This window comes from Epargyreus clarus, unplaced genomic scaffold, assembly GCF_041222505.1.
Source record: "Epargyreus clarus isolate Ecla_fem2 unplaced genomic scaffold, WU_Ecla_fem_2.2 ptg000031l, whole genome shotgun sequence".
NCBI classification, from domain to species: Eukaryota; Metazoa; Arthropoda; class Insecta; order Lepidoptera; family Hesperiidae; genus Epargyreus; species Epargyreus clarus.
This window is the reverse complement of record NW_027332236.1, coordinates 9747578-9775106: the sequence shown is the minus strand read 5'-3', so window position 1 is coordinate 9775106 and position 27529 is coordinate 9747578. Positions and strand designations below refer to the sequence as shown.

Here is a 27529-nt window from a genome sequence, read left to right as displayed (position 1 = left end):
AATGGCTGACAGAATGGTTAACCGTTTAAGCCATTTAATGGCTTCCTTCAATTAAAAGGCGGTGAGATATCTATACTTATCTATGGATTATGGATTAAAAATCAGTTTTATTCACCCCATTTCTCCATCTCACATTTGTTTAACCCCCACCAGGTTGGATCAGCAGTCGCAACTGTACCAAGCGCAACAACAACTCCTCCAGCACCAGTTCCAGCAACACCTCAACAACGAGGAGAAGGCGATGAAGCTGTTCCAACACAACCTCATGCAGGCCCGCATGTCGCCCTCCCTCAGCGCGGACCAACAGCTCTTCCAGCAGAAGCAGCTGCTCGAACAGAACCTGAAGACGCAGCAAGTTATGATGGAGCATAATCTCCTCAACCAGCAGATGCTGGAGCAATCTGTCCAGGGCCAGGTCATGATGGACCAACAGGGCCAGCAGGGTCTGTTAGAACCCCAGCAGACGCAACTACAGCCCACGTTACTCAATCAACAGCTAGTAGGGACCGACTACAGCAGCCAGAACCAAGCCCTGCAGCAGCAAATAATACAGCAACAGCAGAATATAATAGCGCACCAAGCGGCGGCTATACATCAAAAACAGTTGGAGGAGCAGCTGACGGCGCAGGAAAACATTATCGCCGGGCCGCAGCCGAATCTCGTCACGGGTCAGATCTTAGACCCGTCCTTACAGAATCTTCAGAACATTCTCTCCCAGATCATCCACAGGCCGGACACCCTGCAGTCGCGGAAGGAGTCAGAATCTGAACAACAGCAGCAACAGCTACAGCAGCAACTTCAACAGCCTCAGCAGCAGCCGCTCGTCAGCCAGCAGGCGGAGAGCATAGAGGTGCAACCGACAACTCAGCAGGAGCAAGAATCTATGCAGCAGAAGATGAACAATTTGCTGGGGATGCAGATCCAGCAGCAAACTAGTCAAGCGTTGAATTTTCAACAAAGTCAACCGCAGTACGTTCAACCTGCGATGCAGAACATCCTCAACGCCGCGGTGGACCCGACGATATTAGCTCAACAGCAACAGGTGGCGCAGGCTCAACACCAGGTGGCCCAGGCGCAACAACAGCTCAACATGCAGAAGCAGATGCTCGCGCAACAACAACTAGTCCTCCATCAACAGATGATATCGCAGCAACAGCTCCAAATGCCGGGCCAGACGCTCTCGCCGCAACACATACGAACCCTACAGCAACAGCAGTATTTAGCTCAACAGGAGTTGCAGCTGCAATCGCAGCAAAACTTCATCGATCAGCAGAACCTGGCGCTGTTGGCCCAGAAGCAGCAGTTGATGGGGCAGCAACAGCAGAAAGTGGAGGAGATCCTGCGAGCCCACCGGCCGATCTACACGCGGCAGGGCTCCGAGCAGAGTCAGATCAGTTCGGTGGACATGCACGACCAGCAGCAGAACATCGTACCAGATCAGTATCAGAAGCCGGCGCTGCAGCCGCAGATGTCTGTAGACCAGCTGCAGCAGTACCAGAACCAGTACATGCAGAACCAGGAGTTGCAGATGCAGAAGCAGCAGTCGATGCAGTCGGACGACCACGGCTACCACACGATGCAGATGCAGGGGCAGTCGCTGCCGCACAACATAATGCAGCAGAACTTCAGCATGGTGCAGCAGAACGAGAGGCAGATATCTAGTCACGAGGGCACGCCCGTCCAGCATTACACTGCCAACCCGCTGCAGATGTACCAGAACCAGCAGCAGCTGCCGGTGCAGTACCAGGAGGGTATACCGTCGTCGATGCCGCAGAGCGTGCCCGTCTCACAGTACCAGGAAGTGCTCTCGTCGACGATAGCGCAGACTACCATAACACAGTACCAGGAGTCCATTCCGTCTTCAGTTCCTACTACGATACCTCAGAGCCAAGTCATCGCGCAAGAGCCCGCGCCGCAGCAATTGCAACCGCAGCTACAGCCGCAGTTACAACCACAACTGCAACCGCAGCAACAGCCGCAACCGCCGCAACAACCACAACAACAGCCGCAACCGCTGCAACAACAGCCGCAACCACCGCAACAGCAGCCGCAACCGCCGCAACAGCAGCCGCAACCGCCGCAACAGCAACCGCAACCGCCGCAACAGCAGCCGGTGAGCACTTCGACCGGGCAGGAGGCGGTCCCGCAGCAGCTGAGCATCCACACGGAGACTGAGGTCTACCAGGCGAACGGTGGACAGAAGGAGCAGTTCCTGACGCCGCTGAGCGAGTTCCCGTCGGCCGCTACGCACCAGGATGCCATCAAGCAACCGGACCTCAGCTCTGTGGAGGAGAGGCAGTCGGAGAGCCAGGGTTCTGAGCGTGAGTACAGTTACATTTTTATTACCAAACCATTCTTCTTTATTATATAATTGAAGTAACATACGAACGAGTTGCCTGTAATCAATCTTCAATCTAAATATATATAACTCAAAGGTGACTGACTGACATAGTGATCTATCAACGCACAGCCCAAACCACTGGATGGATCGGGCTAAAATTTGGCATGCAGGTAGATGTTATGACGTAGGCATCCGCTAAGAAAGGATTTTGATTAATTCTACCCCCAAGGGGATAAAGTAGGGGATGAAAATATTACTTCGTAACGCGAGCGAAGCCGCGGGCAAAAGCTCGTTCTATCTAAGACTTATGTTCTACCTGGGATCGAATACAGGTAAGTTATTCTAAGGATTAAATTTAATAGTTGCCTTTATCTTAGGAAAGACTAGTTTTTGCCCTCGGCTTCTTCCGCGTTTAAGAGAATATAATATAACGTACATGGATACATAAAACTAAAAATTCGTACCTTAAACTTTGCTAAAGATCATCACTTGATCAAATGCATAGTTTACGATTCAATCCTTACTAATATCGATTAAAATTATCGATGTTTTGGGTCCAAAAGATCGATTCTCCGATTAATCGATCTTAGATTGCCATCCCTAGTTCCCGTGGGATTTCCGGGATAAAAACTATCCTATGTCCTTTCTCGGGTCTCAGACTATCTATGACCTGGATTTGCAATTATATTTGGTAATTGTGCCCCTGAAATTGTACTATAGAGAAGGGTGGTTATTAGGCCCAATAAGAGTAGTAATTAAATAATTTCTAGCATTGAAGTATTATTCTGTGTATGTTTGTATTTATGTCTCATTCTTTTGCAAGTCCTGCAGGGCTCAAACAGCTTAATTTCGATTTAGAAAATGGCGTTAGAATCGTCTAAATTGTGACATTAAAAGGGGCACAATAACATTGTTAACTAGTCTAGTATTTTATTTTTATGATAATTCTCTCTTTCTGAAATATAATCTTTAACCTAAATTAAATTAATTTAACAATACACTCATATTATTTTTGTTCACCAAATATTAATTCGATTTATATTTGTCCTATTTACAGCGAGCACAGCGATCCCATCGCCAATAACGAGCGAGCGCAAGTCCCGGGGTTCGAAGAAGCGTTCCCGGGAGAAGGACAAGTCGCCGCGGCTGACCGTGCTCGCGGTGAGCGAGGGCGGCACCGTGGTGGAGTGCCAGCTCGAGTCCAAGTCCAAGACGGTCACGTTCAAGTTTCACGTCAGCGACGTCAACCCTGAGGAGATCGCGAGTAATTTGGTCAGTTTGTACTTCTTTTTTTCTTGTATCTTTGATTTTGACTAAGTAACTAAGGGTGTAACTTGGCTGTAGTTAACTACTTTTCGGGTAAGTGTTTTAGAGTTTAAATGTTTTAACTTTATACCCTTTTGATCCATTTATTGAAACTATAGTCTGATTCATAATTAGGTGTCCAAAATGTAAACAAAGGTGTTGACCTATCAAAAAAATAATTTCAAATGGTAGTTTCTTATATTTTAAGATATTAAAATAATACAACAATAATAAAATATTAATCTAAATAAATTAAGATCAATTCACATTTTCTAATATTTATATTACCTCAATTTCGCTCCATACAGTAATAATAATAAAAAACGAAGTTTATGGTAGAAAATTAAAATTTGATAATAGTAACACAATCGGAATCCAAGACATTTCTTGTGCTGTCATTTTTAAGTTTCGTAACTGATATTATTCATTTTCGTGATTGTGATCGAACTCTAATGTTTTCTCGTTTACATAACGCGTTTGTTAAATTGTGTATATTTGTTAAATTTTCGTTTTTTGTTGAGATTGTTAAAGTTTTTGTTTCTTGTTAATTTTTACGGTGACATTTCTTTGTTTACATTTTGGACACCTAATTATGAATCAGACTATAGTTGTATTTTATACTAAAAGATATATTTTTGTTTGTTAACTGTCGCGCGAAAATAGTCGGTCACGTGACATTGAGAGTTATGACGTCATGTATTAAAATTATTAAAATTGACGCTTTACTATGTTACATATGACGTTAGCCTATTCTTGTCGTCTCACTAGAAGTCGCCCGTTCATGGGAAGTGGAGGTAGTCATACTTCGTCATACTCTTCTACTCATTAGTGGATTGTGATGACGCTGTGACTAGTGGTGAGAGGTACGGGTTACTCGCGGTCAACCTGCAACATATCCGACAAGGTTTAACGACTGTTAAATAGCTAATGTGGGTATACATTTATCATTATAATGTGTATGTACATTTGTACTGTAGGTGTCGAACAACCTATTGCCCGAGACGCAGAGCGGCGCCCTAACGGAGCTGATCCGCGACCTCGTGCGCCAGCTGCGCGCCGACCCCGCGCCGCACCCCGCCGCGCTCAGGCTCAACATCGACAAGGTAAGCTTAGGCCGCGAACGCATGGAGCGGGTTTTTAATCGAACCCGCGTGCGGACGCGGAACAATTGATTTTGTATGAAATCGAGATCGCGGTTTTGTGCGAAAGCGCGTGCAATCGAGCGGATCACGATCGCAAGTCCGGTTGAAACAGATCGACACAAATTACGCGGCGGTGTAACGGAAATTGCGCATCTCGCGGTTATATCTCTTGTTGTACGTGTTGCAGTGCCGCATACGTACCTGAAAATAGTTTTGAGAGTTTAGGCTTATGATACGACGACGGGAGTGATTCTTACTATACGTACGTCGTACGGGTTTTGTGATTTATTATCGCTGATGATGATTACTATTATTGAGATGTGGAAAGATATGATGTAATCTACTATACATTTATGAGGGACGACTAATTGATATAATGTTTGTGTTAATACAAGCACACGGACTACGACTCCGAGACGACGGAGCGCGAAGAGAACCTGACGGATTCGAACCAGGACAACTCTGAGTGCACGACGCCCACCGCGTCCGCCGACAGCATCGCGCTCGCCGAGCTGGCGGACGAGCCGGAGCCCGAGCCGCCCGCGCCGGGCCCCGCCCCCGGCCCCGCCCCCGGCGCCGCCCAGCGCATCGCGCCCGACCCCGCCTCCAGGAAGATCAGCACCGCGTCCTCAGTCGGTACGTAACGGATACTCTAGTTTCCCCCCATCTTTAGTATTATAGAGTTAATTCCCTTGATGATGATAGCCAGTGGATATTGCTTCCGTTAATATATTGCCTTCCAGCTGCTTCTTTGCGACGTATACTTTACTTGTGTATCAAAGAAATAGTAGTTGTAAATTCGGATACATATACAATTACTTGAATGAATGAAACGAATATGACAACAGAGTCTGCAGAAGCTGATCGAAGTATTTTTGCAAAGCCATCCTTGGATTTTCATACAGTATAAAAATTTACGATATATAGATAAAATTAAACATGTATATTTTTATACCTTGTAAGTTAATATTGTCATGAGTATGGCTGGTATTGGCATTGGTATTTTCATAAAAGTAATTAAAACACAATACTATTTTTCATAGGATCCAATCAGTCGGACGGCGGGGCGCTCGCCGAGCGGTCCGGCAGCACGGAGTCGCAGAACGGCGAGAAGAAGCAGCAGAAGCCCACGCGAAAGATCTCCCGCTTTCTAGTCAGCCCCGTCGTGGACCGCGGCGAGGACCACGAGGAGCCCGCCGCAGACAAACCCCCCGAGCCCGAGAAGCCCCCAGAAAAACCTCCCGAGAAACCGCCCGAGCCGAAACTCTACTCGGACGTCACCCGGGAACCGCCCCCCAAGCCCCAGGAGCCCCCGCCGCCCCAGGTCAACGGGCTCCCCGAGCCGGAGACCCCCAAGCTGCCCCCGCCCGCCCAAGTCATTCCCCAAGAAAACTATGTTCCTACTCACCAGTATTCCACCGCGGCGCAACTGTCGCACGCCCCGCAGACGATCACGGACCACCGGCCCGCGGAGGTGAAGCCCCTGCCGCCGGAGATAACCAGCGTCCCGATGCCGCAGTCCACCGCGCCGCCCATCACGGTGCCGATGACCACGAACATCCAGTCGACGATCCCGCAGGCGTTCCCCTTCCAATCCACTACTGTCCATCCAGCGTTGCTCAACGGCGGCCTGCAACAGAATCTCTCGAACTTAACCACGCCGTTGCAGATAGCCACCGACACTCCTCTGCTGGGGTTGAGTCAGGTGGGGACCCCGATGGGGGTGAGTGCGGACTTGGGGCTGAACATGGGGCTGGGGCAGGTGCCGCCCGCGCTGGACCCGATGGCGCTGGGTCGGTTACAGTTCAACCAGCCCACGCTCACGCCCACGCAGGGCGTCACCGACACGATGCCCAACGCTGAGAACATTCAGAGGATGCTGCTCAAACAGAACATTATGAAGTTAGTATAACCAAGTTATTTCATTTCATTCAGTATTAATAATCATTTAATAAGTATATTTTAGTAGAGTTTTACTTGAATAACCTAAATAAAGTAAATGTTTATGGTTCAACTGCGGCGCAGCACCGCCACACCATTCTGAAACTTTTCTGAAAGATTTATAAACTAACATTTTTTTTTCAATTATTTTTATCATTGAGATAAAATCTATCACAATCAAGGGAGAGCACTAAGTAACGCAAATATTTCGGTCATATTGTTGCACAATTACAATACATTAGAAGCAAGTGAGTATCGTCGGCTCTTACTGAGCTATGGTTCTCAGCCGATTTCCAGCTAGCTTAAATGTGTAGATAATTGAAATCGACGTACTCTGCTATCCCTAAAAAATAAAAAAATAGATGCAATTTGTACAACCTTATATTTACAAATCCCCATTTATGACCGCAGCCAACAACAGAACCTGTCCGGGCCGAATCTCCTGGGGCTGCTGAACCAGCCGCAGTTCCCGCAGCCCGACCTCGGCTTCAACAACAACATCCTGACCAACGCGCAACCCGGTGAGTAGCCAACAGTACATTACTGTGCATCCGATAATGTATACAATAGTTACCTATATGGAGGGTGGGGGTAAGGAGTACTATGTCTATGTATCCAAAAGTATCCGTCGTAAGTCGTTAATAAATTGGTGGCGATAGTGTAGCTAGAGGGTAAATTTAAACACTAAAAAATACTTTACACTTCGTTATGAAGCATTTTTTTTTTAATTTCAAATAAAATAGGAAGACTATGATATGAAGTATATATTTTGTTTCAATATTTTTTTTATCATTTAGTGAATCTCATATAAAGAAACTATTAAAAAAACATTAAATTCTATTTAAATTTGCATTGTTTTATAAATGAGAAAATGGCATGTGTTAAAGGGGCATTTACATAAAATTTACTAAATAGAATGTCAATAATATTATTAAAATTTTGATCTCAGTACACTTCACTCTGTCTACAACCGCTGCTAAGTTCATTCCATACCCCTTTGCTACACTAGGATTTTTGGGGGATTTCCGAGCAATTATTTATTGCTGACAGATGGACACTTTTAACATATCTCCCATATAATGTAGTTCTCCTTACCTCTACACTCCACAGTTACCAAATTAACAGTAAACTTCCGACGGACTGTCTGTCCTGTGTCTTCTAAACGAATGAATGGCCTTGGATTAACCAGTGTACATTTTTAGCATGTCTATTTGCATAACTCTATCTAATTGTTTACCTATTTTCCCAAAATATTAATCAAAAATATAAATGTGTCATTTTAACAAAATTATATGATACATACAAAGTATGATGGCCGAGTTTTGAAGAAATGAAGTCAACGTAGTAGATAACTTACAATAAATGTTTATACAGATAACTTGAGCATGTGAATTTGTAATTATATTTACTGTTGTTGTGTAGGGCGGCCTGAATCTATTAGTAATTTTATAATCAATTTTAACCAATTTTACCTATCCAAATTGTGAATGTGAAATAAAAAAAATACGTAATATTCCCCAGTAATATGCCCAGACCCCCCTCTCCCTATAGTAACATAAAATGTGATTTGATTCGACTCCATCTCCCCGCCTCTCCTCAAAGTTTTTTTTTATAAGATTGGAGTAGCAGACGAGCATGCAGTCCACCTTATGGTAAGTGACTACTGCCGCCCATGGACATCTGTAATCAACCCTAGATAGGATTAGATATTCCTACCTGAGGTCGGCCACAGATGCGCCGCTGCCCCTGAGGACTAAGCTGGAACGCCTCTGAATAGTATGTCTCCCTTACCAGACCCTTCAATACAGAACACAGCAGCGCTTAACACTGCTATTATTAGGCAGAAATAGGTGTGGCGGTGGTGCCGCCGTAGTCGAACCACAAACGGTTCTACCATCTTCCAGAGTATTAAATTAAAGATTAGATGACATTTCTCTCGACCCCCGCCCCCAAACGGCCGCCTAACGCAACAACCCCCTACCCCCCCGCGGTGTGACTAACAAGCCGTGTGCCGCAGCGATGGTGTCCGGCCGCCTGCACTACGCGCCGCCCAAGTACTACCAACCCATGCTGGTCACCGCTAACGATCTCATCGGTAACTACCACTCGTATGATACTCTACTTGCGCCGCTTGCTGTACTGTACGATGTACTGTGCTGTACTGAACGGAACGCGCTTTGAATATGAGCTTTGTGAACTATGTTGTATGATTAGTTATAAATATAGATTAGATATTAAATGTTTGTAAGTGTGAGTTGGAGCAGAAGTAGTCCTGCCGCAAAATGTTGTTTAGATCTCGATAATAGCGACATCTATTGGCTCCAAGAATGTCTTTAAAACTGAAACTAACTATACAAACTCAAAAAAAAAAATTGAAATTGATTGAGTTGTTTCGTAGTTTACAAACATTTTACGGGATATCTGTAATTTTTTGTTTGATTAAACCAGAAACTACTGAATCAATTTGGACGGGAATTTCACATATAAATGAAAATTAAACGATTTATGATAATATATTTTTTATAGAGTTCGTCTGTAAACATGTATCTGGAGATCTCTTTTATTAATTACAGATAGAAATAGAGATTACATCGAAAAACATCTATCCCTCTCCGTTAATTGGCGGGGGAGATTAAAAATCCAGTAATGAGACAGGAATACAGGAATCCATAAAATTATATTTATATTTGTGGCACTAATTATGGTATTGATCAAGTTTTTGATAAAAGTTAAATAGATTAAAAGTAGTTTACGTGTGACAGCCAGCAGAGTTAAGCGTACCACACATAGAGGCTTTTTGACATACATTTCATGACTATTTTTATAACTTCTAAAACAATGTATTAATGATGTTTCCAGTCCAACAACAAGCGTTGCAGACCTCGGTGAACCAGCTCGGTGGTCAGCCGATGGGTTCGTTCGGCCTGGGTCTGGGTCTCGGTGGGCAGCTGCAACCCGGTCTGGCCGCCCAGAACCTCGGCCTGCAGCAGAACATGGGCCTGGCACCCAACTTGGGCCTCAATCAGAATCTTATGGGTCAGAATCTTGGTCAGAATTTGGGTAAGTTTTGATATATTTTTGTGCTATTTGTATGTGCCTTATATAGTCTGTTCATGTTTTGTAACCAATGGGTATGTTATCCACCATTTAACTAATCAGCTCTTATAAACTCTTTTCTTGAAAATGAGCGTTTCCCTTGACTTAGAATCCTTTGTGGTTCGACTCCGGCGGCACCACCACCACACCATTTCTGCCTCAACAGCAGTGTTAATCGCTGCCGTGTTCTGGTTTGAAGAGTGTGCTAAGGTATACATACATACTTTGCCGAGGCGTTTCAGCTTAATCCTCAGGGATAGCGGGGCATCTGTGGTCGACCAACAGGTAGGAATATGTAATCCTATCTGGGGTTGATTACAGATAGTCCATGGGCGGCAATAGCCACTTACTATCAGGTGGATTCCCTGCACGTGTGCTACTCCTATATTATATAAAAATGTATTGATGAGCCGTTTCTGCCCCCCGCCCCCCCAGGCCTCCCCCCTGCGCCGCTGTCGCTGGGCGGCGGCGCGCTGATGGGCGGCGGGCTGTCGCTGGTGGGCCCCGCGCTGGGCTCGCTGGCCGCGCAGCGCGCCGTGCACCACGCGCTCGCACGACGCGCCGTCGACATGGAGATGGGTACGCGCACACGGACACACACACACATACACGCGCACACACACACACACATGCACACATATACACACACACATGCACACATATACACACACCGGGTGTGCACAAGGACATACGGGGTCTTAAACATGTTAATTGTGTTTTTTTCCACACACACATGGTGTGCAATCCGTCTGTCCCCCTCGCATTGCTTGCTTGCATTACATTTTTAATGCTTACTTAAGGCTCTTAACTAATGTGCCTTTCAGTATGTCCAGTCTATTACCTTTCACACTGTATATGTGAATAGGTAAAATATCGTCTTAATTAATTAAATAAATAAATAATGCAGGTATGACGAACGTGAACTCTACGGGCTCGTCGCAGCCGAGCACGCCGAATAAGGCGCAGTCCTACAACGAATACATGCTCTCGTTGCAACACAAGCTCGCGTCCATATCCAACAGCGTAAGTAACGCTAAACTACCCCAGTGTGTGTGCTATTCATGGTTTTGTGCTTGTTTGTTTTTTGTATTGTGTTTGTTTGTGTGTTCTCATGTTCGCTTCGATCGCTTTTTATACACATTGTTGCTTATTTTCAATAAATTTGAGGCACTATTTTCTTTTTAAAATGTTTGACACCTGTCTACGAAATTATAAGTTAACATTTATCAAAATATTAAATGTTTCTGAAATTATAAAATTTATGTTCAGTTCATCAGTTGGAGAAATAATGCTTTATTACGCTTTCTCATGATTAATAGATTTTTTCAGAAATGTTTTATTATCTCAAAAAATTTTGTCGTATGTGTGTTTTCTAAGTGTTTTCACACACTCACAGTCACATAAATATTATTGCTATAAACACTTTTTTAAATCAGATTTTATTGTTGTAATATTTTCTTTATTCGAATCAATCTCGGCGGATCATCCATAAATTAATTAAATTACAACATTTTTTTAAACCATTCTATAATAAGAATTTGATGAACCTAGTATTACTTACTTTTATATTTTTTTTATCATATTAGGGTCTTCACTCATTTGTCAATACAGTATCAATTTAGCTCGTTACATACAACCTTGTTATCTGACATATCGTAGTGTCCCCTGTACATTAATTTACGGTTGATCCCCGTGCTCGCACGCGTACATACGGTGTGGTGACGTGTGTGTGGCGCAGGGCCCGGTGTCGCCGCAGTCGCCGCTGGAGTACAGCCCCGCGCTGTCGCCCACGCAGCGCGCGCTGCACGCCCTGCCGCAGGACAAGGTGGGTGCCGCGCGCTCGTGTGTACACACTTTGTATATACTTGTATTATTATGATTACGTGTATTTTTTATAGGTGTGTGTTTGTTAGTATGTGAGATTTAGTAAATATTTTTTTAGAAATTTAATTATTTTGTAATATTACTTTATATGGCGTATAATAGTTGGTTTTTAGTGCAATTTATTGTATTGAAAACTAGGAGTATAAGATAGACTATTGTATTAATATTTTCAAAAGAATTTGCAGTCTGATAGTTTGGGGTTACCGCCGCACATCTGTAATAACCGCCGCACAACTCTTTGTAGAATAAGTTTTACTTCAAGTTGATCATAGATACGAATGCGATCCTGTGTCAGATGACCGATCTATCGTCATCTAAGTTAAATTACCGACTCATAAATAAGTATAAGAACAGTGTACACAACACACCCTTTAAGCTTGAAATGCATGTGCCGAAGGTATCTACATTCAAGTAGTACGTATAAGGATAACACGTACGTGCGAGCTCGAATACGCACGACTGAAAAAGCGGCCGTAAGATTTTTTTTCCTTAAATTGTGACATCTGTAATTAACTACTACTACATAAGATTCAATTTCTACCTGAGGTCTCTGCATCAGATGCGTTGCTACACCTGAGTACATGAGTTGGAACGACTCTGATAAGTATGCCTTCCCTTACCACATCTTCCAAACCAGAATATAGCAATGTCTAACTGCTGTGTATAAGCAGAAATACATTGTAGTAGAACGGTGGCGATTTGTAAGTGACTACTCTTCACTACAAGTTGGGTTCGTGCAGGTGGAGAGCGTGGACGGCGGGCTGGCGGGCGAGGGCGGCGAGGGGGCGGAGGGCGGCGAGGGGGCGGAGGGCGGCGAGGCGGAGGGCGGGGCGCGGGGCGGGGCGGCGCGGCACGCGGCCCGCCTGGCGCACCTCGACCACGAGCTCAGCAAGATCAGCCTGCACTACAAGCACGCGCCGCCCAAGGTGCGACACACACACCATTCTATTCAGTATATTTGCAAGAACATAGTGGTATACATGAGTCTTAAAATTAACATATTTTCTCTTATGTCCCACCCCTTCAGGTGTGCTAAATTAGGTATTTATAAGGAATTTAATTTTTTACAATAGGGAATATGTACATATGTGATTTAGATTTGCTTGTTATTTTTTCCCCGGTACGTTACGGTCCTGAAATTACATCTAAACCATTATTTTTTCTTGATTTTGTATTAAATTGTTTAAAACTTTAATCAAAAATCGTAAATTATGCGAGCGAAATTGAAATTTGCAAAACGCATTCCCATTGGTCGAATCGAAAATGACGTCACATAGCGTGTAGAAAATTTGTTTTTGTGTATATCCCTACAGTGTTATTTATTACATAGTGCGATTTTTCTACATAGTATTATTAGGAATAATCAAGAACAATGATTGAAAGTAGTTTTGTCAAAGCACAATCGGATTATATACTGGGCAGGAAATTCGGGCCTCGAGGTTATACCCTCTTTTCCCGGGCAGATTGTCAGGTGTTCGAATACCCCCTGGATTTATAATATTTATTCATAACAATATACTTTTATTTAAAACATTATAATATAATGAACTAGTATCAAAACTTGACCAACCCCATTGTTAAGTGGGATACGTGCACCATATAATTATTAATGCAATATCTCCTTTGAGTGTTTTTCTTTATTGTTTATAGTTTCAAATTTGACTATTTACGCATACTTAATAAATTCTATATACACATTAATTCTCTTACAAACAAATTATGTTGAAGTGTCTATTTTAAATTTCATATTAAATTGTAATATACGCAATTGTATTTCCAGGACGTGTACAGCACAGATCATAGCACAGAGGAACATGACATACTCGCAGCCACTATGAACGATAGTGCCGTTAACACATTCGAAGGTACATTTTATTACTTTTAGTTTTTTTAAATATAATTTATTTATAGCGATATTTTCTAATCAATTGCAGTGATAGTCCTAGTGGTTAAGAAATTCGGCCTCTCGATTGAGGGGTCCGAAGTTGAAATCCTAGGCCTGCACCTCGGATTTTTTAGTTATATGCGTATTAGAAATTAATTATCATTTGTTTAAACGTTGAAAAAAAACATCGCGAGGTAACCTGCATATCTAAGAAATCTTACAAAAAAGTTTTCTAAGGCATGTGAAGTTTACCAATACGCACTTGGCCAGAGCGGTAGACTATGGTCTAATCGTTCTGATTTAGAGAGGAGAGCCGTGCCCAGCAGTGGGACAGTAATGGGTTGATGATGATCATGTTGATTTGATAAAAAAATCCTCTTGCTCTTCACCAATGTTAAAGTAAATATTTTTTTTATAATATAGGATTAGCAGACGAGCATGCAGTCCACCCGATGGTAAGTGGCTACTGCCGCCCATTGACATCTGTAATTGACTTGAGATAGGATTAGATATTCGTACTAGAGGTCGGCTATAGATACACCGCTATCCCTGAGGACTAAGCTGGAACGCCTTGGAAAAGCCACACCCTTCAAACCAGAACACAGCAGTGCTTAACACTGCTGTTATAGAAGGCGGAAATAGGTGTGGCGTTGGTGCCGCCGGAGTCGAACCGCAAATTTCTACCTTCTATTTAGAATTACAATAACAGGCATGAAAAAGTTGATCGCTACTCTGTTTGACGGGTGTTGTGTGTCGTTTCAGAGCTGGGTCCGGAGTGGGTGGGGTCGAGCGGCGGTCGCACGCGGCGGTTCCGCGTGGCGCGCGCGGCGCCGCTGCGCGAGTACGGCCTGTGCCGCCTGCTGCCCGAACACCTGCACGGTACGAGCGGTTTTGTTTTTTTTTTTATGAAGTGGCAGGTGCCATGAGAGCGACGTGAAGTTATGAGAGATTTTTACTGATCTTACAACCCCGGTGACTGTTTTCTGCGCTACGTTAAAGACTTCAGAATCTCCATAGCGACGCAAACGGGAGTCCTCTAAGTGCGTCGCCCCGTCGGACTGCTTTAGTGAGCATAAAGTTCATCACACCATTTGGTATGTACGACTGTTTGCGGCCACTCAAACCGTCATCGTTCCCGGGGTCACTATGGGTCAGAGAGTTAGAGCTCGCATTCTTTCTTGCTCTTACTACAGCAAGGCCGTAGATACCGTAGCGCTATTTTGGTACCTGAACTACAGGGACAAACACGGTACGGCCTACTTTAACATTAACACATTAATATCCTATTTATTGCGAAGATGTTACTTCTCGTAAAAGTTAATCTATACACCCTTAAGTGTAGGCTGGTAAATTTCAGACACCCTTGGAAATAGTCGGATAAATTAAGATTAAAATATGTTGCAATGGAGACTTAAAAAGGGCGATGTATTAAATGAGAATTCCCTTATTTATAGCGAAAGAGAAGCTGGAGCTGTCGCAGGCGCAGTTCGGCGGCGAGGGCGCGCTGGACGAGCTCTCGTGCGACAACACGTCGTGGGGCGAGGAGGCGGGCGGCGCGGCGGCCGACACGTGTCCGGACACGTGCGCCGACACGTGCGCGGACACGTGCGCCGACAGCGACACGTACGTGCTGACGGACACGGCGCGCGCGCGCTGCTACGTGCTCGCCGACGCGCTCGACGGACGCGTCGCCACCATCCTCGATCCCGCGCCGCAGGTTCATAAATAAATATTTAGATAACAATCAAATTTTATCTGGGGCTTGAATACAGATGTCCATGGGTTGTGTTTAATGATACAAATAACTTTATAAAGCGACCTGATAGTAAGTACCTCCAGCCACCCATGGATATCTGTATTCAAGCCCCAGATAAAATTTGACTCTTATCTAAAGATCTGGTACACATGCGTCGCTTATAAAGTGCAGAACATAATAATAATAATACAAATTCCTTTTTACACAATTTAATTTATTAAATTACGCTTAATATAGTAATTATTCATAATTTTTATTTCCATAATGGTAACAGCAAAGGCACGTGTAGCTTATCTGATGTTACGAGGTCACTACCGTTCATGGAAATCAGGCGGTTTGTAATTATGGACTAACAATAATTTATTTTTTATTACAATTGTTTAATTACAACACAATTTCTCTAATTCGTTGTAAAATGTTTTTTCACTAATAATATCGTTGTCCAGCTGGACAGCAAGCAGAGTCCGTGCGAGCCGGCGGAGGAGCGCGAGCGCAGCTACCTGGTGGTGGACCCGGCGCGCGGCCTCACGTGCACCGTGCTGGACCGCACGCTCTCGCTGGACGACGACCCCGCCTTCGCGCCCTTCGTCGAGCGCCGCTACCGCGCCAGCCTCGCGCGTGCCGCCGAGCCCGACCGCGCCGACCTCGTCTCCGCCGCCGACGAGTTGGCGCGCTGGCGGGCGCTGGACGACGGCGCGGAGGGGGGCGGGGCCAGCGTGGGGGGCGGGGCCGCGCCGGGGGGCGGGGCGCTGCCGCGGCGGCTCAGCGCGGCGGCGGGCGCGCTGCGCGCCGACGTGTTCGTGGACGAGGCGCTCACGGACAGAGGTCAGTCACTGCCGGCCGCTCACTATACTCTGCAATCATTATGTTGTACTTAAAACGTGGTTCTGATGTGTAGGGACTTTCGTATTACTACATACTAATCTTGAAACATAGAGAATACGGGGCATACAACTTAAGCTTTAAGGCCTGGCCACAGAGAACGCGTAACGCCGCACCAAGCGTAAACGCTAGAAGTAAATCCTGACGCTGCTGAATTGTGTTTACTGAGTTAATAAGCGGTGACACAGAGCGCGTACTCATTCACGCGCGCATACATTGTAATAGTGGCGCTAATACACAAATCTGAAAAAAAATACAGCACTCAGCGACAAGAACACTTAACGCCGCGACAGTAATGCGTGTACGCGCTCTGTGTGATCGCTTAGTAGTAACTCAGTTCAACACAACTCGGTGCTAGACCGCGGCGTCGAGATCTCCTTCCAGCGCTTACGCCTGGCGCGGCACTAGAATACGCGTTCTGTTTGGACAGGCCTTCAGAGCTGTAATGTACGAGCTCAAGCTGGCAACTACCACCAACTGTAGCTGTCTACCGTTAACGATCACTAGCTACGGTCGCCCGTGTATTTGCTTGCTGTCGCTCCTACGCTACCCTTAGAAGTAGCAGTCAACACGGGTAAATTTTTCATCCCATTTGAGGTTGATAATTTAATTTTCAACATTCCGAATAATTATTTTTGCAACTATTTTCAGTCAAACTAGGCACTTTTTGAAGGAATATAATGTAAACTATTTGAGTGCATTGAGCCTAATTTGAGAGTGTGTTTGGTATGTTGCAGCGGTGTGCCGCCAGGTGGTGCTGGTGTGCGTGCGGCGGTCGTGACGTGTGGCGAATCACCTTGTACCTTATATTTATTGTACGTGTAACATACTATATCTATATCATTATTCGTAAATAAAATATTCATATGTGATATCTACCACCGGCTGTTTTATTTTGAAACTAATGTTACTGTATAAAAATAATTGATAGAAATGCAACTAGGAAGGTAGGTAAATGAAAGTCTTAAGCCTTGTATTCATTAGGCAGCATTTGTTTATAAACACTGTTTATAAATAGTGTTTATCAATGTTTCATCAGCTCTGTAAACAGTTTATACACAAAGGTGATGAAACATTGTTTATGAAACATGTTGCTGTGCTCTCCACTTTGAATGGAGAGCAAGCCGCAACATTTAGTTTATAAACAGCAGTTGACAGATGTGGACGTGCGTTGCGCGAGTTTATAAACATCGAAATAGTGTGGTCCATCGACCAGATTTCTATGCTCATAGAGCTCTATCAACAGTATTATATACTTTGGGATGTCTCAAATAAAGAATATAAAAATAAATTATAAAAAAGGAGTTTGGGCCGATATTGCTGCAGAATGCCTTAAAAGTTTATAAACAAATGTTGTCTAATGAATACAAGGCTTTATAAAAATCGGTGTAGCCGATCAGTCTAGCCGAAGTCACAGTCACAAACGAAGTAATGTTTTAAAGTGGTACTGATAGTGCTATGGTTATTGTCTATTCCACTTTGAACACTTATTATATTGATTACTAGCAACCCGCCCGCGCTTCGCACGGGTCGGAAAGAATAGATGTCCATTTTTTCGTAGTAAACAAAAGAAAAGTTAAACCATTCACTTTCGCTTTTGGTTGGTTACTAAACTTACAGCACGTGGAAAAAGCAAAAAAAAAAAACGATAAGTTACAATTCATGGCGGAGGGCACCTTAGCGGTACCATCAAAGTCCCTGGCGTTTGGCACAACAGTGGTGCCACGAAATATTTGTTTGCCGCCAGGCGTTAGTTTGTCCAAAAGGCCGCCGCATTGAATCGATTAAACTTATTGAAACATCAACTTGGAGTTGTTTAAAGGGTTTGGAGTAATAAAGATTTTAGAGGTTGACTTATCAACAATACACACATACAAAATGGTATAATGCTTACCAGTAATATAAGGAGAATGAAGCATAAGCCAGGGCTGGAGATTCCTCTGTGAGTGCCGCTAGTTACCTAAAAATAATTATTTAGATTTAACGTGATGAATATTATAGGTGCGTATTCCTAACAGTAATTTCTAAAACAAAATATCTGAAAAAAAATATAAAAAGAAATAACGACCAATATAGATTTTTTATTTCATTAAGTTTAACGGTGTTAATTAATCATTGAATCAGTAACTATTCAAGAGATCAATTCAACATTAAAAACCTCGGTCCGCCCCGGACTCCCGGCCCCAGGGGGAGCCCAAACAGTTGCTATTAACTACAAAAAGGTCACTGGACTCATCATCACTGAGCGACAAGATATTTGTCGGCGAATAAGTCCACGAGACATTTGTAATTTTATAAAATCAAATCACGGGACGGGCCTCCATTCAACTTTCCGCCCCAGGCCCCCGACCGTTGTCCGCCACTGCACCCGAGCACCCGAGCACGAGCACTTACCGTGTCGTTGATCCAGCTGGTGTATCGCGCGACGAGCACGGCGACGCCGGGGTAGCGCGGCTCCGCGCAGCCGTACCCCCACGACGTGAGGCCGACCAGCGCGCCGCCGTGCAGCTGCGGCCCGCCGCTGTCGCCATGGCAAGCGTCCGCGCCTGCAACACACCACCCGCCGTGCAAGGTTTCCTGGTTCGATCCCCAGACAAATATACGGTTTTGAAGGTGGAACCCTTTTTTGATGCGACTCCGACGGCACCACCGCTACACCTATTTCTACCTAATAACAGCAGCGCTAGGGGCTGCTGTTTTAGTTTGAAGTGTGTGATAATGCGACATACTTCTCCGAGGTATTCCAGCTTAGTCTTCGATCACTAATAGGAACTATATACACAATCAGCGACAAAAAACGGCGTCATGAAAAGAGCGCCCAATTAGACATTTGGGTGCGCTTTTAGGTTAGTAATGTTTGAACGCTCGGATAGTAAACATGCACCTTTAAAAATTGCAAAAATCACGCATCTAGGACGCTAAAAAAGTAGGGATGCGACGAATATTCGTTTGGTGTTCGGTATTCGGCATTTTTTTGCTATTTGTATTCGGCCGAATTATTCGGTTTTAGAGCCGAATATGTTCGGTTCGAGTATTCAGCTAGTATGCGTATAAAAACGAGAAATAAGGATCATCATGCCTTTATTTTAACCCCTAATAACGTGTTTACTTCAAGACAATCAGTTAGATAATAAATTATTTAGGATTAGGATAAAATTTTATACCTCTGTTTCGATATGTAGCACCGACACGCACACTGACCAGGCAACGGTAGTAGAGCCTGCCATTACTGTAACCAAAAACAAACATATACACTTTTTGAATGATTTTACTTAAACTTATTTATTTATTTCTACCCCGTTGAAGATATTTTGGTAGGATCTGTAAAACATGCTGATATTTTTTCTATAGCTTACTCAAAATAATAATTTAAAAAATCACCATTATTTTCAACAATTTATTTGTCTACCGCTGGGGAGAGTATAATTCACAGTACATAACCCAAGTAGCTAAGTGCAGATTGTTAAACTTCATACAGTTTTGAGTTTTCTAATAAAAAATATCAACTAAAGGACGCACATACCATTACTCTTACAGCATTGAAGCAGAAAATAAAAACTATATTTTGTGATTGAACCACAAAATAAAAACTAACAGAAGGCAATCTTCATACAAAGCGGCCTCGAGCAATGCACACATGGACACCGCTCACCGACACGTTATTTCGGGGGGACTCGGGCGCGTACGTGCGCGACTGTTAGTCCGCTTCTGACACGCGGTTGGAACTGTTTTGTGCAAGAAATGGAGCAACAAAAAATACCGTAATTGTGAAGTGCACGGTTATTTAAATTTAACATTAAACTGTGAATTTTCCTTTTTTTGATCTACCAATTTTTAGAGAGATAAGTCGGTATATGCTGTTGAACCGAGCCACTAGGAGTTGATATTTTTGGTGATTATGACAAGAATATGCTTTTGGCTATATAAGCTCGATTTATATAACAGTTTCCTATTTTGAATCAGTATAAACGAACCTAACTACTTTTATGTATGGTAAATGCACGCCACCAAATATTACGTAAGTTGAAAACATGATTTTTTGTAGATATTATTGTTGCCTTTACTGTCATTTGGTAGGTTTAGGTCTAAAACGGATACAGCAAAAGGAATTGTGCAATTAGATTAATCGGTTTAAAAGGTATTAGGGATTTTCAATTGTGTACATTGTAAAATGTAAAATTTTGTGTGTTTTGTGAAAACTATTTGTATTGTAAAACTATGTTAATTGCTAAGTTTTAATATTGTAGAATACGTTTTTTGCTATGCGGGCAAGTGTGGATTTGGAGTATGAGTGCACCTATAAGAAATGAAGTACATACATGAGATTGCCTTCTGTTCGTTTTTATTTTGTGATTGAACCGAAGTGATTGTTGTGCTTAATAGTCACTTACACATCAAAGAAGCAGTGTGCCGCCGACAACACGTGCCGGCGGGTGATAAGGGCGCCGCCGCAGTATAGTTCGCCTTTATATATTATCTGGAAATGTTGTAGATTTGTCATAGGTAGGTCGTAGAAAGTAAATAAAATAAATAAATGTTATCGTCGTTAATAAGAAGCTTGGATATTAACGATATCACATTTTTATAACGTTACATTAAAGTAATAAGTGACGCATTTGATACTACAGTTTAAAAACAGATGCGGGTAGGTGAAGTGGGGACGACATCTTAGCGGCGCTCGAATTAACAGAGAGCGACATTCTGGTCGGAGACTTCAGCAAGTATACTTTATTTAGCAATGATTTTGTACATACGTGCCGTAAAGACTTAAATATCCAAATTACTACTCGACCAAGCCAACTAGACGAATGTCAAACGTGACGTCACGCGCAAGGTATGAGCGTACCGCTGGCAAAAAGTAATACTTGTTGTGAAATGTTGATTTATACCTATGAAATGTAAATTTTAATAAATTTTGGTCTAATAATTTAAATTTTAACGATCGTTACGAAAACAAAAAAAAATATATAAAACGTAAAACTTGCAATATCATTGTTCGCTCTCCGCTACGAATACTCTTATTTCCCCATTTTGATGCTGTCTCAGCACACAGCACAGTCAAAACTTAACAAATAACGTACTAAATAACAAAGAAACAATAACTATGTACACTTATAACAATAACAACATTATACAAAAATATAATACAAAATTATTTGTGAATTGTGAGAGTGAGAGTTTAGCTGCGAACAGTACTAGGATGTGAGCGGGGCATGAGGCGGTACTCGGGGAGAGAGGCCGCATTCCACCCGTTCGTCTAATTAGCTTGGACGACTTGTAGTTTCCTAATCCTGGTTGTCATCAAATCCAGATGCGAATACCAGGTTAACCTCTGGTCAATCATAACCAAGGTATTTTACGATTAACTATATAATTGTATATTATTGTTATGTTCTATTGAAGTGTGCAATAAAGAGCATTCTATCCATCTATATATTTTACATTGGATACTTTATTTATTTGACGACAGACACAGTCAGACTGTAAGTAAGAAGGTGGAGGAACTCTTTGTTGTTTGACTAGAGGCACCACAGACATACCTCTTTCTGCGTAACAACAGCAGTGTTTACCGGTGTTGTATTCTTCTAAGGCTGTGCTAAAGAAGGCATACTTATCCGAGGCGTTCGAACTTAGTCCTCAGGAGCAGCAATGCGTCTTTGGCCACTTCGAGGAATCTAATCACTCAAAGGAATAACTCAAAGGAATTTCACATATTTATGTCAACTTATATTCGCACCACTTAACGACACGATGGCATTTTGAAGTGTTCTTGTTTTGTATTAAACACATTTTATATTTTTTAACGCTTTCTACACTCACAGCCCCACCCTAGGATTCTCTGTGTCGTGGGTGCCATGGATACACACAAAGACAAATACACAAACACCCAGACCCATATCAGATATTAAAATTCATCATTCAGATGTCTTTTCTGGCCGGGGGACGAACCCACGATTGATACTATGTAATTGTTGCACTCAATTATACTGACAATTAATTTCATTATTCATATAATGACTAATGTGTTTGAGCATTGCAATTATCTACAAGTCGGTTCGTACAAGTACCTACTAAAACACATGATAAGTAGATACTTAAGTATTATCACCAACCCATATTTTCCCACTGCTGGGCAACGGATCTTCTCTCAGAATGAGAAGGATTAGGCCATATTCCACCGCGCTGACCAAGTGCGTATTGGTAGACTTAACATCCCATTGAGATTTTTTTTATAAAATCTTTCAGGTGTGCAGCTTTCCTCAAGATGTTTTCCTTCACCGTTTAAGTAAGTTATAATTATTATTATTCTTATTTTCTTCAAAGAGCTCGGGTTTATAAACCCGGTGGTTTTTAACGTTCACGGGCCAAAACCAAGTGAATGTCAAATGGGAGGAGTCGTTAATTAAATATCAATACTATTATTATTCTATTTGAAAAAATTTTCTTACTATTCTACAAGTATTCAAAATTGTAGCTTTTTGTAAAATACTGCTGATATCTAATGGCAAATCAAGTGTTTGAAAAGATAATTTTAAGTTTACCGGCACTATACCAGTTGTAGATATTACAATTGGAACAACTACAGCTTTTCTCAGTTGCCACATTCTGGTTATTTCATCTTATAGCTCTGTATATTTGGAAAGTTAAGGTACGAGTATAAGGTACCCAATTATAATAATAAAATGAATATTTCATTTGTTTAAATAAAAAATACAATATTTACTATAAAAACACTAAAAAGAAAGTCAAGTATGCAAATGTAATAGGGAATATGCATGTGATTTAGATTTGCTTGTTATTTTTTTCCTTGGTACATTACGGTCCTGAAATTACATCTAAACCATTATTTCTTCTTTATTTCGTATTAAATTGTTTAAAACTTTAATCAAAAATCGTAAATTATGCGCGCGAAATTCAAATTTACAAAACGCATTCCCATTGGTCGAATCGAAAAATGACGTCACATAGCGTGTTACGATGTTTATCGGCGTCAATATTCAAACTGTTTGAGAGAAAAAATATTTTTGTCTATATTCCTACAGTGTTATTTATTACCTATACTCCAGCCAAATTGGAAAAAGAATGTTTACCAACAATCGTCGCTTAGCAACCGATAACGGGCATATAACAATAACTATAGTGCGATTTTTCTACATAGTATTATTAGGAATAATCAAGAACAATGATTGAAAGTAGTTTTGTCAAAGCACAATCGGACTATTTACCTAAAATATGCAAAATGAATAAACTGGTATTATTTAATTCAGAAATATTTAATTGATCATCACTTTGATCATTATTTTGTTAATATTTATAATATAGGAGTAGCAGACGAGCATACAGTCCACCTGATGGTAAGTGGCTACTGCCTATCACCTATCTTCACCTATCTTTATAATATTGTAAATTATAATAGATTATAATGTATTTTGTGTGTTTCAAATGATAGCCTTTGATGTAGAAGTCGATAAGTACCTAACGAAGTAGATGATCAATGCAATATTTTAAAATTATTTACCTAAAATTATTGTTTGTTACAGTACATGCAAATGTTAATGCGATTTTGGAGATACTTTATCTGTTTCCTATAATCTTGCACCACATTTTTCGTATTGACGTGACAACGTCTTAAATTAGGTTGCGGCTGGGAGTCACTTATGAAAAAGTGTAACGCCCGGTAACGTTACGATGAGTCACCGAACGAGAGAGAGGCCCGCCGAATGCCTTGCGTCTCTCTCCCACTCAACTATGATCGGTCTGCCGCGCGCGCAGCACTAGAGACTAAACAAAATATATTTCTATAGTTAAAATTTGTGCAATTCTTATTTTCATTCAATTCCTTGTTCCTATTGTGCAATTTAATTATATTCATATCAATAAATATTCTACCGAGAAAAAGACGTTGTCACGTAAAATCTTCGCCCGTAAAACCGACTTTACAGGCAACCATTTTTTTTTCGCATCTTTTGCAAATGAAAAAACACTATATAATGTATTTATAGTAGTGGTTTTGCACAATAACTCTAGGAAATATTTATAAAGTGGTTATTTAGCATTTCCCATGATGTAAATAGCGATGAAACCTGAAAACGTTTAATAATACCTTTATGTGCATACAGTTATCATCATTATCAATACAAATCACGCTACGTGACGTCATTCAAAGAGCGCGTAAAATGGCGGCGTTCAAATGTGTCAAATTTTATTGATACTTTAAATAATTTTTAAAAAAATATTTCAAACACTAATAAAATTGTTTATATTTTTTACTATGTTAAAACGATGTAATAAGTGGTTTAAAATAATAAAATAAAAATGTGCATATTCCCTATTACAATATTGTAGGCGGGCAGCCCTACCACGTGACCTTGCTCAGCGCTCTAATTCAAGGACAGCGCCGAGTTAAAATACTGTATAGATCCTTATACTGTGTTTACACTCACCCTCTAACTAACAATATCATAATATGTTAATGGGCTCACGATTTTTTTATATTGTAAGTTTCTCAGTAAGCGATTTTTGTAAAATCTTTTGTGAAAATAAATGTAACCGTTTATTATTTTGTTATTTTAATACGCACTCTTTAAAAAGATCATAGGTGCCTGGGATTTGAACCTCGGACCCCTCGATCGAGAGGCCGAATTTCTTAACCATATCATTGTTAGGCTATCACTGCTTTTAAGAATGTGACGTAACAATTAATGAATCACCTGTACAGCGAATGGGTACTTCTGGATCGTAGTGGCGGCGCCGCCGATGATCCTGGCTCCCGGCGACCTGGCAGACTTAAACTCGGTGGTGACCTTTATTTCCTCCTTCCCGACTGTTATCGCTGCAAAATACAGTACTTTTCTTACACACGATAAATGTTAATAAATTGAATAGGAGGTAGAGGTGAGGCGTATATACTGGAACAGGTTCAGGGACTAGGTATTTTACCGGACTAGGTAGGACCTAGTCCAACTTTTAATATGTACCAGATTGTACGCGAGTCGCGTACACGAACCATAAATAATGAGACATTATGGGACTAGGTAGTACAGGTGAGGCGTATATACTGGAACAGGTTTAGGGACTAGGTATTTTACCGGACAAGGTAGCACTTATTACAACTTATAAATATTCGATCCACCTAGTCTCATCTTGTAGCTACTACGGGCGGTACTTCCGCCTAAAGGGAATATAATCTTTATATTTTAGTTGCGCCTCGCCAGCAACGTCTGCGTTAATAAATCTTTTAAATTTGAACCTTATTTCTATATCTGATAAAACTAACGTAATCAGCACTCATGTTTGTCTAAACTATTGGTGAGTCACTCTTTCAAATTTGAACCTTATTTTAATGCGCATAAGAGTAAAAACTAATAAAACATCAACTCATAGGCATGCAAAAATATACTTGTCCTTTTACGTGTAAATACGGAATTGTTCAGTCGTGTATCTATTCCGAATCTATACGAATGTCATTTAGGTGGACGCCGCGCCGGCTCACGAAAACTTTAATGATAAATCAAACTACTATTTCGATGAATCTAACGTTGACAGTCCTAAGCCTGTATAAAGTATGAAGGAAAGATACAATTTATTATTACTAGTGAGTGCGCGTGCAACCATTACCGCCCTTACGTATTGATGCAAGGCATGAACGAACTAGTTTCCTAGTCCAAGAATAAGTACCTAGTCCACACCAAATTGTACTAACTAATGAGACTTTATGGGACTAGGTGGAACAGGTTTCTGGATCACGTATTTTTAAATACTAGGAACAGGCATACCTAGTCCCAAATTTACCTAGTACAACCCATCTCTAATAGGAAGACGCAGTAGAAAACGAGAATGCAGTCCACCAGATGATAAGTGCCTACTAACCCCCATGGTCATCTGTAATCAACCCCAGATAAGATTAGTTTCCTAGCTGAAGTCGGACACAGATTCGCCACTAAAATAACATATTGATCGAAAGTATGAAGCTTATAGAATATACAAATTTTAGGTTGACTATTCTTTTCCTGTAACAACCCTTGGGTAAGCGGGTATAGACAGGTAAACAAGTTGGCCTACCCGAAGACTGTGACAGGAAAATATAGTCAACTTAACGTTTGCATATTAGGTACCTATACAGGCTTAATACTTTCGATTAGTATGTTTTTTTTCTATTAACGAAACCAGTGAAATGTTTAAGAAAAAAAACATATTCTGGACTGAAATTTTTTAGTCAACCCATTTGCAATATACTTTTTGACATATTTAATTTGATATAAAATATGTTTCACCCATTAACCAGGTATACACTGAAACTGTAATAAACTGAAATCAATTATCAATTATTATTAAAATTTGTTAAAAATTCCAAAGGTCACGAACATAAGAATGATGTAGTAATCACAACTTCGTACACACTTTCTAGATCTTACTTTTGACCACCCTGCGCCTCACTGAATATCTGAACCCTTAACTTCTGCTCAGGCTCTGCTATTCTTAATATAAAAGATTTCTTCAGCACGTGGCACACACTATAAATGTCTTATCAGCGATATGCACTATGTCTCTATAGGGTCCCGTAAACGAAATCACACACGTGTATCGCGAAATGATCCCGCTTTTCCGAAGCTCGAAGGACCATGTACGGGTTAGACCGTAACTGTTTAAATAAACTAAATAAAAGAAAGATAAAATCTTAAAACTTTATATTTCCTTACTTAATGGAAATATACTAAAATGGGGTGAGTGACGCGCGGTACGATTAATGACCGATTTCGAACTAATTGACAATTCTAAAGTAAAGCAATGAATGGGTGTAAATTCAGATTGCTGACTCAGGACTGTCCGTTGCACGTGCAAGACCTATCACCACCAATTTTATCGGGTCAATTTTGCAAAATAAATAAGACACATACCGCAAGCGATTAGTAATTGTACCAAACATGTTTTCCACATGATTTCGATGTCATCAGTGGCTCCGTAAGCTTCGCTTTATCGCTCGATAATGATATGTATCACCTATCAATTCAAGTGCATATTTACCAATAATATGTGCAGTTTGCAAAATAGTGATAAGATAAAGCTGAGGAAACTTTATAGTTTCCAAGTAAAGTGACGGTAGTTTACCAAATCGGATGACTCATAATATGTATTATCTAATTAGGTACACCTATAAATTACTCTTGTTCCATTCGTAATTTGTTATGATTTTCTAAATTTAAACAAAAAATCTTCTTTTCTTTATACCCATATATTTACTTTCTGACATTTCTAATGAAATATTCATTTTAAAACATGATTAAAAAAGAAATAGA

General features: G+C 41.5%; 2 protein-coding genes across 9 annotated transcripts in view; one reads left to right on the top strand and one right to left on the bottom strand.

The window, feature by feature from the left end:
* The window catches only part of Wnk (Wnk kinase), a 49489-nt gene extending 32379 nt beyond the window's left edge, over positions 1-17110 (top strand). For 4 of the 8 annotated variants that reach the window (XM_073089956.1, XM_073089958.1, XM_073089960.1 and 1 more), the window contains exons 18-33: positions 154-2321; positions 3399-3613; positions 4624-4749; positions 5184-5424; positions 5832-6690; positions 7141-7250; positions 8747-8824; positions 9589-9789; positions 10261-10404; positions 10733-10848; positions 11564-11650; positions 12450-12635; positions 13490-13574; positions 14357-14473; positions 15049-15311; positions 15797-16533. In XM_073089956.1, the coding sequence (XP_072946057.1) occupies positions 154-2321; positions 3399-3613; positions 4624-4749; positions 5184-5424; positions 5832-6690; positions 7141-7250; positions 8747-8824; positions 9589-9789; positions 10261-10404; positions 10733-10848; positions 11564-11650; positions 12450-12635; positions 13490-13574; positions 14357-14473; positions 15049-15311; positions 15797-16228 (5428 nt within the window). In that variant the 3' untranslated portion in view covers positions 16229-16533. Of the gene's footprint in view, positions 1-153; positions 2322-3398; positions 3614-4623; positions 4750-5183; positions 5425-5831; positions 6691-7140; positions 7251-8746; positions 8825-9588; positions 9790-10260; positions 10405-10732; positions 10849-11563; positions 11651-12449; positions 12636-13489; positions 13575-14356; positions 14474-15048; positions 15312-15796; positions 16535-16969 lie in introns of those variants that run through there. The other 4 variants (XM_073089961.1, XM_073089964.1, XM_073089962.1 and 1 more) reach the window with 4 other exon arrangements.
* Positions 17111-17267: 157 nt separating this feature from the next.
* LOC140754899 (trypsin I-P1-like) lies at positions 17268-27198 on the bottom strand. Its single transcript, XM_073090063.1, has 6 exons — positions 27131-27198; positions 24944-25065; positions 20624-20709; positions 19397-19461; positions 18627-18778; positions 17268-17273 (listed from the first exon to the last, which is right to left on the bottom strand). Exons 1-6 carry the CDS (start codon positions 27168-27170, stop codon positions 17268-17270), a joined length of 471 nt encoding a protein of 156 aa, XP_072946164.1. The 5' UTR covers positions 27171-27198.
* Between the last annotated feature and the right edge of the window lie 331 nt (positions 27199-27529).

Excerpts from the sequence above, each read along its gene's own strand:
- LOC140754899 (XM_073090063.1), bottom strand. The coding sequence starts at position 27,170 with ATGTGGAAAACATGTTTGGTACAATTACTAATCGCTTGCG. Across the intron at positions 25,066-27,130 it reads ACAATTACTAATCGCTTGCG|CGATAACAGTCGGGAAGGAG; the intron begins GTATGTGTCTTA and ends TGTATTTTGCAG. Across the intron at positions 20,710-24,943 it reads AGTACCCATTCGCTGTACAG|ATAATATATAAAGGCGAACT; the intron begins GTGATTCATTAA and ends CAACATTTCCAG.